The 12024-nt window shown below is 36.5% G+C and overlaps 1 protein-coding gene across 3 annotated transcripts in view; it reads left to right on the top strand.

Moving 5' to 3' along the window:
- The window catches only part of ARMC3 (armadillo repeat containing 3), a 63354-nt gene that overhangs the window by 6098 nt on the left and 45232 nt on the right, over nucleotides 1-12024 (top strand). For all 3 annotated transcript variants that reach the window (XM_054816069.1, XM_054816072.1, XM_054816070.1), the window contains exons 3-4: nucleotides 3391-3439; nucleotides 11651-11768. In XM_054816069.1, coding sequence (XP_054672044.1) covers nucleotides 3392-3439; nucleotides 11651-11768 — 166 coding nt within the window. In that variant the 5' untranslated portion in view covers nucleotide 3391. The remainder of the gene's footprint in view (nucleotides 1-3390; nucleotides 3440-11650; nucleotides 11769-12024) is intronic.

The following is a 12024-nucleotide window of genomic DNA, read 5'->3' on the forward strand; positions in this document are numbered from 1 at the left end:
TATGGGCAAAATGTTGTAGTCACAGAGATGTTACTGGAGATGGGCCTATTCCTTCAGCCACTTTTAAAAGGACAAGGTGGCTGTGTTTTGTCATATGCCTAGTTCTGTTAATGTTCAGTCTTTTGTGATAGTATCTGCCACATCTAGCCTGGCATGTGGATTCATGTGGAGAAGCAGAGTAATAAGTTTATCTCTCTAACTTAGATATCAGTACAAATGTCAATACCTGAGCTAGCAGCTCTAGACTCCGGTTTTGGTCTGAGGAAAAAGTAGTTGTTTTTAAGGTGCAATTAAATTTTAGATACCTACTTTAGGATGAATCTGCCTAAGAGCTATTGAATATGTTGACTAGATCTTCATGGATTATCAAGGATCGCGACTAACTTAAGTACTGATGCCTAATTTACTTTAGTGGACACTACTCATAGTTTCTGGATACTGGTTCAAATGAAGATACTCACATCGGGGTGGTTCTGGTCCTATGGGAAAGCTGGAGGCCCTAATGAAGTTCAGAGTGAAACAGGGAAGTGCTTGCCGAGCTTAGGCACCAAGAATAGCAAGAGCTGAGGGAGAGTGTTGGGGACTGTAGTTTTGGAGTGGGGATTTGGTTAGATGTAATGACTGTCCCACTGGCTGAGAGACAACACCTGATTAGACCACTGCACTGAAACTGAGTAGGAGCAAAGTAAAGCAGGCTTGTTTGTCTTCCACTGAAGGCAGTAAATTCCAGGTGAAGGACAGGAAGTAGCATAGAATGATAACTTCATAGATTGCCTGACTATGCATTGGCTACATCTGTTATGTCAAAGTCCTTTATTACCTCTAGCTCTGCATGATTTAACCAATCATCCCTTTAATCTCAAAAAAAAAAATGTGGAAAAAATATGCTCCTATGATTCTAGAAACCTACAGAACACATAGTAGAGAATATTACTCAAATGAGAATATTCTTTATTTTGTCTTTAAGATTTAATTAATTACACTTAATTACTAGTGCATAGAGTTTTAGTTTTTTAAAAGAAGTTTTTCAGGTTACATAGAGCCAGGATTTAATCACATTTAAAAATCTAAATCCTGCTTCAAATTTGTTCTGAATTCTAAATATTTAGAATAGTAAATGGGAATCAAAGATATACATACTGTAAACCTACTGAGAAAAAGACAACATGCCGTTATGGAGAGAAGGAGATTTGAATGAGAAGTTCTTTCATGGGTCAGTACCCTTTCAATACCTGTGATAATTAAAATTCAATGCAGAAGACACATTTTTAATTATCAGTAAGCCAAAGTATTCCATGTGCATCATTGCCTCAAGTCAGAGAATGACCACTGAATACAGAGAGCTTTATGGGAACAAAGCTAACACCAACATTTGATGGCAGAATGCACCGAAATCCAGAATAGTAACTGCAGCAGAGAAACAGGCTGAGGGGCGCAGTCCACAATAAAGTAATTGTCCTGTCTCTGTGCTCGTTGCTACAGATCATACTGCTTTTTTTAATATTACCAAGGAAGCAAATATTTCTGAACATGTAGAAAAATGTATAAGTTTCTTGAAAATATGCTCAGAAGTTGGATGTATTTATACAGCGTGAGGAAATATTTACAATTAAAAGCTTTAGTTATTCACAGGCTTGGAATATGTGTAATTATTTGAATCTGTGAACATTAATTGTTCAACATTATAAATACTTTTACATGAATTAACTTTTCAAAGTGCTTGGTTTAAACCTAATTAAACTCATTCAGAATTAAAATTGCTTTTTATGACTTAGATTAATTTATATCTGAAATGAATTGAGCTGAACTGAATAACTCTAAATAAGTGTCCATATCTCCATACCAGGATTTAACACAATTTAAATAACCCAGATTTCCTGAATGTCCTTATAAATCTGATTCTTGTGTGTGTGTGCATGATGCCTATTTTCTACAGTGATTGCATAAATCAGAAGGTAGTATGTCCATCATTTTTTGTTGAATATACTGTCAGTAATTTGTCCTTTTGCTTTCTCTTATATAAATTAACTTGGCCCTAGCCAAAGCTGCACTTTCTGAAACACTGAATTCTAGCATGTGTGTATGTGTTCAGAAGTGTGTGTGTGTGTATATATGCAGAAGGGTAAAGCAGAGTGGAGCTGAAGAATCTTTGATTGTATGGGTCTTCCTCTCAAAATTATAATTAGTGACCTGCCTATTAAATTTTAAATTTCAGATCCATTTTTAGGATTGCTTATGATCTGGTTTCACTACTGCTGTGTTACAGTTTATTTGAGAGGCCAGCAGAGGAACAATACCTGAAAAAAAATGAGACGATTCAAGAAGAGTTCCAAATTTTTGTTGAACACAACAAACAATAGCCCTGACTTCTGTAACCAGCCAGGCTATGGCTGATATCGTACTAGAAAATAATCTCTTATACCACAGGCAAGCTGTCAGGATAGTCCTGGCTGAGGGTGAATGTGTGGTTTTCCTTTGAGAACTGAGGAGTTACTAAGGGGTACTAACAGTGCACATTTCACTTTTACACAGTGTTAAAACAAACCTAAGTTTGGCATAACTTGGGTTATGTTCTACGCATAGCTAGTGCTAGCAGGTCTTGTTGCTCTTTACTTTTGCCTGTAGCTTAACTAGAAGGCTCTGTTGAAGTTTTGCAAGCCACATGAAATTAGGTCCACATGAGGTATTACATCCATATGCTTCAGAAGCTACTATTAGATGTGGCTGAGAAGGTCTTCCTGGTTCATGTGCACATGTGCTAATACAAAAAAAGCAGAAGACACAAGCTGGACTTGGTGTAAATAGATGTAACTTCTTTAAATCAGTGAAATTTGTACTGTGCAGAACTGGTTTTTTAATACCTGTAGACCTGATTTTTTTCTTCTGTGAAACAGGAATAGAGAATTCAAATTGAATTTGAACCACATGTTCAGGGTAGAACTTATTTGGATGTTATGCAGTTGTATAGAATGTTTGCCAACATAGAATGTATAGACAAACATGGGGAAATACCCTAACAGGACCTTCAAGTTCATACATGATTTATAGGTGCAGATAAAGCTAACATTGAGAAAAGCATGTCCTAGGTATTTGTACCACATTACAACTTGAGCCTATGAAGTCTCACATCTTTCTTTTTAGTTGTGTATTTGGTTGACAAGATGTATTTTACCAAATGTGTTCAAGTGTTAGAAAGTTTGTTTTGTTTATAAGGGACAACTTTCTGCATAGAAATTACTATGTCAAAGAAATTTTCAAACTGATTATGTGGGTCGAATGAATGAGAAAGTCTGTCTTACAAGCTTTCCTAAACCCCTGGTAAACTGATTCCTAAAACACAGAAGGGAATTTGTTTGTCTGCTTTTATTTTTTGTTTGTTTTTGTTTTTAGAATGGGTAAAAAAGTAAAGAAGGAAGTAGAGCCTCCACCCAAGGATGTGGTAAGTTTATAAACTGCTATGTGCTATAAAATAAACATTACACAATTATAGGCCCAGCTCTGCCATCCTTACATAGTTCCTTACTCTCCTAGCTTACCCACATTATTCTAAAAATGTCTTTTAAAGATGATTCTGTTTCTGCTTTTCTTGGACAGCATACAAACCAGAGTGACTGGGCATGTGTAGTTCTTTGTGGAGATTGTTGTCTTTGGCAGGCTTTGCAAATAGTAATGTATGAAACAATCTAGGCTTCTTTTTATTTGAAGAACAGTATTAGCTTTCCATTTGTGAAAATCAAAGGAGAAAGAAGAAGAGCAACCTGAAGTTTGTATGTCTTTTTAACTATGGAGACATTCCCTTTCTTTAAGGATGAAAGAGTTAAGAGCCTGGATGGATCTGCAGTTTTTTACTGAATACAAAATTTTACAGATATTTTGAATGGCAGCACTACGTATTCTGGATCTTTTGCAAAGACATACAGTCTTTAGCAGCAGTTCAGGTTTTTTCTGGTATCATTGGAAGTGCCACAGTGAGAGGTACAAGAGCTGAAGTGAAATATGCAATAATAGTGGTAATTAATGCAAAAGATAGCGATCAACATTCTGGCATTAGCACACTTTTCAAGAGTTTCTATAAATTCACGAGGTACAAAGAGACCCCAAAAAAGATAGAGGCTTGAAATATAGGTATTTTTAAAGTTTAATTGGCTTATTCAGAAAGAAGTAGAGGAAATAAGACAGAAGCACTGAAAAGAATATAATATAAATTCTGTGCCAGATAACTAAGTTAATGAAAATCAGGACCTCAACGAGTCCCACAGAGGAGCATGAAACTAAATGCAAAGTTCAGTACACTGTTTTAAAAAAACAGTGGGTTTGTAAAGAGTGATGGTACTGCAAGAGGTTTTTCAAAGGTCATAGAAAACGTGATCAGCAAAAACTGCGTCACAATTTCAATATTAAATAAGCATAAATAATTTTGACTAAGACAGTAATGTCCAATAGTCATGATGTCACTGAGGCATAGCAATTGATATCAGGTTTTCCTCAACTGTTCTGCGGAAACACGAATATTACAAATGTAATTCATACACCCCAATCAATAATAAATCCTTATGAAAGGAGACTTGACATAAAACTTCAACATGAGAGGATAAACTGATCTAAAGCCTTTTCTGTGTCTCTTCCCAATAAGGAGACACAAAGAAGGTGTATGTGGATAGGACTAATTAAAGCAGGCCTGAAGAATTAAAACTAAGTATCTTTGCGGTGTAAGAAAAAAAAAAATTGAAAGGCATGGCAGTAGATCTAAGGCATACAGATGAGCTAACCCCCTCCAAAGTAATAAAATTTGTCTTTTTCGGTAAATATCTGGAAAATCAGTAGAAGCAGCACCACAATTTCTGGATCCAAAAGACACCATTAGAGTTTCTGGAGAAAAGTATGGTACAGCCTACTAACTACTACAATAAACTGTGAATAATGTTAGAAAATATATTCAATAATTGAAAAAAATAAACTTAGAGAAGAGGTCAATAAAACTATTAAAAAGGAAAGAATTGGAAAGAGTGAAGTCCAGATGGCATGTGCAGTTTTTGGCTTAGTTTTTACCCTTATTGTATTTCAGGCTAGCATATCTCTTGTAGCAGTCCTATCAGGAGAAAAAAAAAAACTGAATGTTGCATAGCGAAACAGTATTAGATATGAAAATAGATCATTGATTAGTTGTAACTATCAGCCAAGAAAATCTTCTAGCTATGAGAATATTGTTAATAGTGATCATGTAAAATCAAATCTCAAAACTTTAAATTTCACCTGGATATTTGAGATGGCAGGAAATGAGATGCAGACAAAATAAAAGATGTGTTAGCTATTATCTTCTGATTGATAATCTGCTTATGAAAATGTCAAGTCCAAGAAAAGAAGCCATGAGATAATGCGGATAGGCTTATAAAAGAGGGCCTTTGTGCATGTGGAATGCTCTGAGAATATATGGTAATGCAGGTAACCACTAATTTTTATAGATTTCTAGGAACAGGTGGAAAACACATCTCTCATATGTTTCAGAAAGTATTCCTGAGGACTCTATTTTCCCTGCCTTTCATAGTTTGTCTTTTACTCTTTTCTGTTCTGAGAATTGGGCTTCTCCAGGAAAGATATTGCTTTGAACCTCTATCTCTATATGGATGACCTTAGACAGTAATTCAGGCAGGTAAAATATGCTAGTTTTGACAAAGATTGGTAAGAACTTTTCATATGATATCTTAATTAAGTTTGATCTAGACAATATTATTATTTGATCATCACTAGGGCATAGACATTAAAAGGGTGGCCTAAGATTACCACAAGAGAAAATACTAAGGTATTATCACTGAAAGAAAGCTAGAGGTACCCAAGTATTTTTGAAAACAGCATCATTCACAAAACTGATGTTAAGGAGGTAGAATATATGGAGTGGCACTGTCCTGAAGTTCAGTCTCTATAGAAACACCTTCTTTTGAGCAATTAATGCCTAAATTGAGACCCCACCTGGAGTACTGCATCCAGCTCTGGGGTCCCCAGTACAGGAAAGACATGGAGCTGTTGGAGCAAGTCCAGAGGGGGGCCACAAAGATGATCAGAGGGCTGGAGCACCTCTCCTGTGAAGACAGGCTGAGAGAGTTGGGCTTGTTCAGCCTGGAGAAGAGAAGGCTCCAGGGAGACCTTATAGCAGCCTTCCAGTACCTAAAGAGGCCTGTGGAAAATCTGGAGAGGGACTGTTTACAACTGCATGGAGTGATAGGACAAGGGGTAATGGCTTTAAACTGAAGGAGGGTAGCTTTAGATTAGATATTAGGAAGAAATTCTTCACTGTGAGGGTGGTGAGGCACTGGAACAGGTTGCCCAGAGAAGCTGTGGATGCCCCATCCCTGGCCGTGTTCAAGGCCAGGTTGGATGGGGCTTTGGGCAACGTGGTCTAGTGGAGGGTGTCCCTGCCCATGGCAGGGGGGTTGGAACTAGATGATCTTTAAGGTCCCTTCCAACCCAAACCATTCTATGGTTCTGTGATTCTAAATATTAATTTGACTTGACTGTAGTAAGACTTTCAACACTGTCTCTCTCAACATCCTAAGAGACAAACTGATGAAGTACAGACAAGATAAATGGACACGGTAAATGTATTGAAAACTAGCTGAACTGCCAGGCTCAAAGGGTTGTGAACAGCAGCATGAGGTCCAGCTGGAGGTCAGTCACTAGCGTTGTGACCCAGGGGCTGGTACTATTTAACCTCTTCATTAGTGATCTGAATGATGGGACAGAGTGCATCCTCAGCAAGTTTGCAGAAGATAGGAAATTGAGAGAAGTGACTGATAGACCAGATGGTTGTGCAGCCGTTCAGAGAGACCTGAACAAACTAGAAAAATGGGAAAACAGGAATTTCATTAAGTTCAATAAAGGCAAATGCCAAATACTGCACATGGAGGAGGAATAACCAGTATAGACTGGGTGATGACCAGCTAGAAAGGACCTGGTGATTCTGGTGGACAAAGAAAGCCAACAAAATCCTGGGGTGCATTAGGCAGAATGTTGCCAGCAACTTGAGGGAGTGGACTGTTGTCTTCCACTCAAGGTTGATGAGACAGCAACTGGAGTGCCATATCCAGTTCTGGGTTCCCCAGTACAAGAGAGACATGGACTTACTGGGACAAGTCTGCCAAAGGCTTGGAGCATTTGTCATGTGAGGAGAGACTGAGACTTGGAACTGTTCAGCCTTGAGAGAAGGCTTGGAGGGGTGTCAGTGTGTCCATGTGTATGAATAGGTAATAGGAGAGAGTAAAGAAGTCAGGCCAGGCTCTTCTCAGTGGTGCCCAGTGAAAAGACGAGAGGCAATTGGCACAAAATGAAACCTAGTAGGTTCTGTTTAAACGTAAGGGAAAAAAAAATCCTCTCTTACTGTAAGAATGATGGAACATGGCACGGGTTGCCCAGAGAGGTTATGTAGTCTCCATCCTTGGTGATACTCAAAATTGGACTGTGCATCGTCCCTGAGCTCCTGCTGACCCTGCTCTGAACAGCGCAGTTGGACCACATCATCTCCAGAGGTGCCTTCCAATATCAACTGTGATTCAGTGGAATACCCTGGGTTTATATTGTTAGTATAGGAGATCAGACAATGACAAAACTGAAACAATTAACATAGCCAGGTATATATTAACTATTTTTCTAGGTAAAGGAAAAGGGGTTAAGAATGTCAAAGATACCAGTAATGCTTCTAAAGAGTCTACAAAAGGTACAAGGGTAAAGCAGACCTGTAGTCAGTTAACTCAAGTTTAAAGGATTTAAAAAAAAAAAAAAGACAGCATGATTAAACAGTAGAATAATAGCAGATAAATGCATCCTTCAAAAGGTGGGATTTACATCTAAATGGGGGAAAAAAACCCCAAACCCTTGCACTCACAAATGAAAAATAAAAGCACAATGTCACAATGCACCAAAACATTTTGGGAGAGAACTAGCAAGGATACAAAAACTAGCAATAAAGCTTTTCCAAATTGACTAGAAGCAAGAAGCTTCTTGGAGGGACACTATTAGGTGATTAAAGTCATAAAAGAAAAGCAAAATTATGTATTTTTGTGTCAAAAGACAAAGCTATGTAGGAAATCACTAAAACAAATGTGAAGAAATTGCCCTAATATGCATAAATTATACTTGCCCAGGTATTGTTCTAACTAAAAATAGCTAAAATCTGAAATTGTGCTAGTGTTACTTATGGTATTTAGTGTGTACTTTTTGTACCAGAGGAATGGAGGCTAGCAAATTTAATTTCCAGAAAGAAATACATCAATAATTACAGGCCAGAAAGTTTGTTGTCCATGCTGTGTTAATTGGTAGAAATAGTTACCAAAAGAAGAAAAAAAAAAAAGCATGGATAAATATGATAGTAATGGGGGAGAATCAGTATTGCTTATGTAGAGGCAAGTTTGATCTCTGAAGTCTGTTTGAATTCTTTAGAGGAGTCAGTAAGCAAGTGGGTAATGTTGATCTGGTTATTTAACTTTTACAGAAGTTTTTAAACCAAGCTCTTCACTCATATAAACACTAACAGGTAAAAAGAAATTCCTCTCCTGGGAATAATGTCTGGTTATAAAATAGAAAGCAAAGGTGAGAAAACAACTTACTGTTTGGGTTTCATAATGGAGAGAGGTTGCCAGTGGAATTTCATGGGGTTTTATTCTGCAACTTGTGTCATCCAGTCTATCAGAATTTATGTAGATGCTTTCATTAAAATGGCACTTTCGTGGATACTTTCATGACTGTTAAACTGCGATACTTGTGTCTCAGAATATTAAGGGTGGCTAAAATACAGATGGCTTCAAAAATTATTTACCAAATTAACTGGAGGAAAATTTTTCTTGAACTTTTTGAACACAGAGATAAAATCGCTAGCTCACCAGTTCTCCGGGTTGCAGAATGCTTGAGCCTGGGAGGGAATATAAGCAAAGTTTAATAGTCTGCTTGCCCACACCTGTTAGCGGCCTTTGTTGGAGACAGGATGCTGGGCTAGATGGGTTTTTGTTCTGACTGGAAACATATTTTCTATTACCTTCAAATTTCAAAGTTAAGTTGATGGAAGCCAAGAAAAACCCCAAATACTCTGCAGTTTCTACTGGCTTTGAAGTCAAATGTACACAAAAATCATGATCAAAGACATATAGGAGTTTTTGAATTACAGCTTTCTTTTTCATTTAACTTGCTTTTTTCTTAATACAAACTGAATGTCGGAAATGTTTTTGCTTATAAACCAGTTAAATTCCTGTGTTTAATTCAAGATAGTGTGTAACTTCAGGCATATTATCCTAGCACGTAATCTGTCCTGTATGTGCCATTAAGGGAAGAGTCTGTAATGATGTATGAAGATTTAGGGGCAAGCCTTGATTATTTAAAAAAAAAAAAAAAAAAAAAAAGGGAGGAACTCCAGCTATGCTGGCACTATGATAAGCAAAAGTCACATCCAGTTCTATGATAGTTTTGATGAACAGTGTTACTTCCCAGCAAATCACTGACCTGTTCAGGCCTCTGACTTAAACATACATTGATTTCAGTGACTCTTCTTACTGTGTTTTCAGCACAAAACTGCTTCTGATAGGAAAGTGCCTATTGAATATTTCAGACAGTAGTAGTGAATCTAATGTCTACACAAAATTCACTCTAATGTCTACACAAAATTCACTCTAATGTCTACCAATTTCACTCTGCTCATGTGCCAACCTATCGTTAAATTCTAGGAATTATCGTTGAATTGTAGTTTATATGATTATTTGTGAACACAAGAGGAAACTAAAGTGGAGCAACATAATAGCGTCTTTCATAAATAAATAACTGAGATTTAAAACTCTTATATTTAATTTCTTATTAAATTTTATCTGAGATCAATCTTTGTGTTTATTTTTCTCTGGAGGATTAACAGCCTGTACTAAAAATTACGGTTTTATCCCATCACCAAGTATTTGGCCAGACTCAGGAGATATGTCTGTGCTTAAATCATAGCACTTACCTAGAGGATCAAGTTCTGTCCGTGCAAGGACACAAATCTGCAAAAGTGGAGAAGCATGAAGATGGCTAAAGAGACTTTCAGTTATCTCTTAATTCTGTGTTGCTGTGATAAGCTGAATTTTTTGCCTCCTTACAATCTAAAAAGAAAATTCCCATAAAGAATTCCATCATTTTAGGCCCATCATTAAGATGTAACTTAGACCACTGTGCCACTATTTGGTTTAATTCTTGTTGCTGAGTCATTATTAAGCAAAATTACTTATGGTACAGTAAGCTGATTATATTTTCTTTAAAAAGGAGCTTTGTTCCATGACTTGTCCTATGCTGCCAGCTTGTCGCAGCAAGGATGAAGTTGGACAATGTCTTCAGGTTTTCAGACCTGCTTGAAGCTGGGGAGAACAGTTAAGCACATTAGCCTGGCAACTTCTTCACTGTTAATGAAACTTGGATCTTGATCTTTCAGATTGTTAAATCATGTGATATGCATCATGGAAGATGATGAAATTATTCAGATTTAAAAACCTACCAAAACCATGAATTTAGAAGTCTGGGTACTAGTATCATATTTTGCCTCATTTTTTAACAACTCAGAGGAGGGAGAAGAAAAAAAGCCTCTTCTTCCTTCATTTCCCACTAGCATACTCATAACTTTTTTGAAGATTTGCCCCAAATAATTTGCTTACTTGATAACTGACTTGTATGTGTCTTCATGCCCTTGTTCAGCAACATGGGCCTCTGATGTAGCTATTAGAGGGTTTTTTAATGAAGTAAAACACATAATACACATTTTAAAATATCTATGGTCTAAATATACATTGTAATAATATTTTAAATGAATTTTATTGCTATCTTAAATTATTAATCTGCTGTATTTTAAATATAAATATATTGATATTGAGAGACTGCATGACTCCAGCATATAGTAGTTTCTGTATGTAATGCAGATACTCTATAGGCCTGAAGTATGAGGACAGAAAACAGTTTTTCCATACTAAAAATTATTTTAAATCCAAATAAGCTTAAAACTTTTTAATGGGTAGAATTTTTAGAAATCCTTGAGTCTTGTTAAAGAGTGAAAGGCTTTTTTTAGAAGATTCCTTTTTTCCAGTGATGTTAGTCCCAAAGAGTCTATTAAGAGGTTGAAAACTGCCAGATTTGTTGGAAGATTTCTTTCTGTATGAGAGGGGTCAGAAATGGAAATGAACGCTTCGTATCACTTCTAGAAGGGTCCTTTTTTTTTTTTTTAAAGCAGTCATAAAATGTTAATGCCACAGAGTAACCAAATCTTCTTCCTGGTACACCACCTAAGTTCATAGGCTCTGTGCACAGGTTTGGTTCCGAAGCTCCAGGTTGCTTTTATGCATGTAACTGAATTACATAGTCTGTTGCCTTCAAGACTTCCTAGATGTACAGGGAAGTGTCATGGGCTTTCAAAAATCTTCATACAGGATGAAATCATGATTATACTTTGAAATTAATTATTCTTTTTTATTTTTCAACAATGTCTCAAATTGTTATTAAAAAAATTAATTTCTCTGGGTAAATACCAACTCATGTTAATATTTCTAACTCACTGTAGATCTCAAACTAGGTTTTTTTTAATCAAATGTGGGAGTCTACTGCAACACACAGGAAGGCTCAGTATAAATCAAACTATTTCCTTTTTTTTTCTTTGTAGTTTGATCCTTTATTGATTGAAAGCAAAACAGCAGCAACGGTTGTGCTAATGCTTAATTCTCCTGAAGAGGAAGTTTTGGCCAAAGCATGTGATGCTCTATATAAATTTGCATCAAAAGGTTAGTCTTTTTGCAATAAGCTTTCCTTTGTGTTGCTTAGATTTTGGTAGTACTTCACAATTTTTTAATTTCCTAACACAGAAGTCTTCATTTCATCTGAAAGGTCTCTGTCAAGCTTTGAGGGTTTTCTGAAATATCTGTCAAACCTGTATTTGCAGTTATAAAGAAGTCCTGTGGTTTGTGTGAAGGAAATTTTTATCAATTTTTGGTAGAATTTTATATTCTCTGTTTAATAGAGCTTGGTTTAGATATAACC

This window comes from Grus americana, chromosome 2 (genome assembly GCF_028858705.1).
Source record: "Grus americana isolate bGruAme1 chromosome 2, bGruAme1.mat, whole genome shotgun sequence".
Classification (NCBI taxonomy): Eukaryota; Metazoa; Chordata; class Aves; order Gruiformes; family Gruidae; genus Grus; species Grus americana.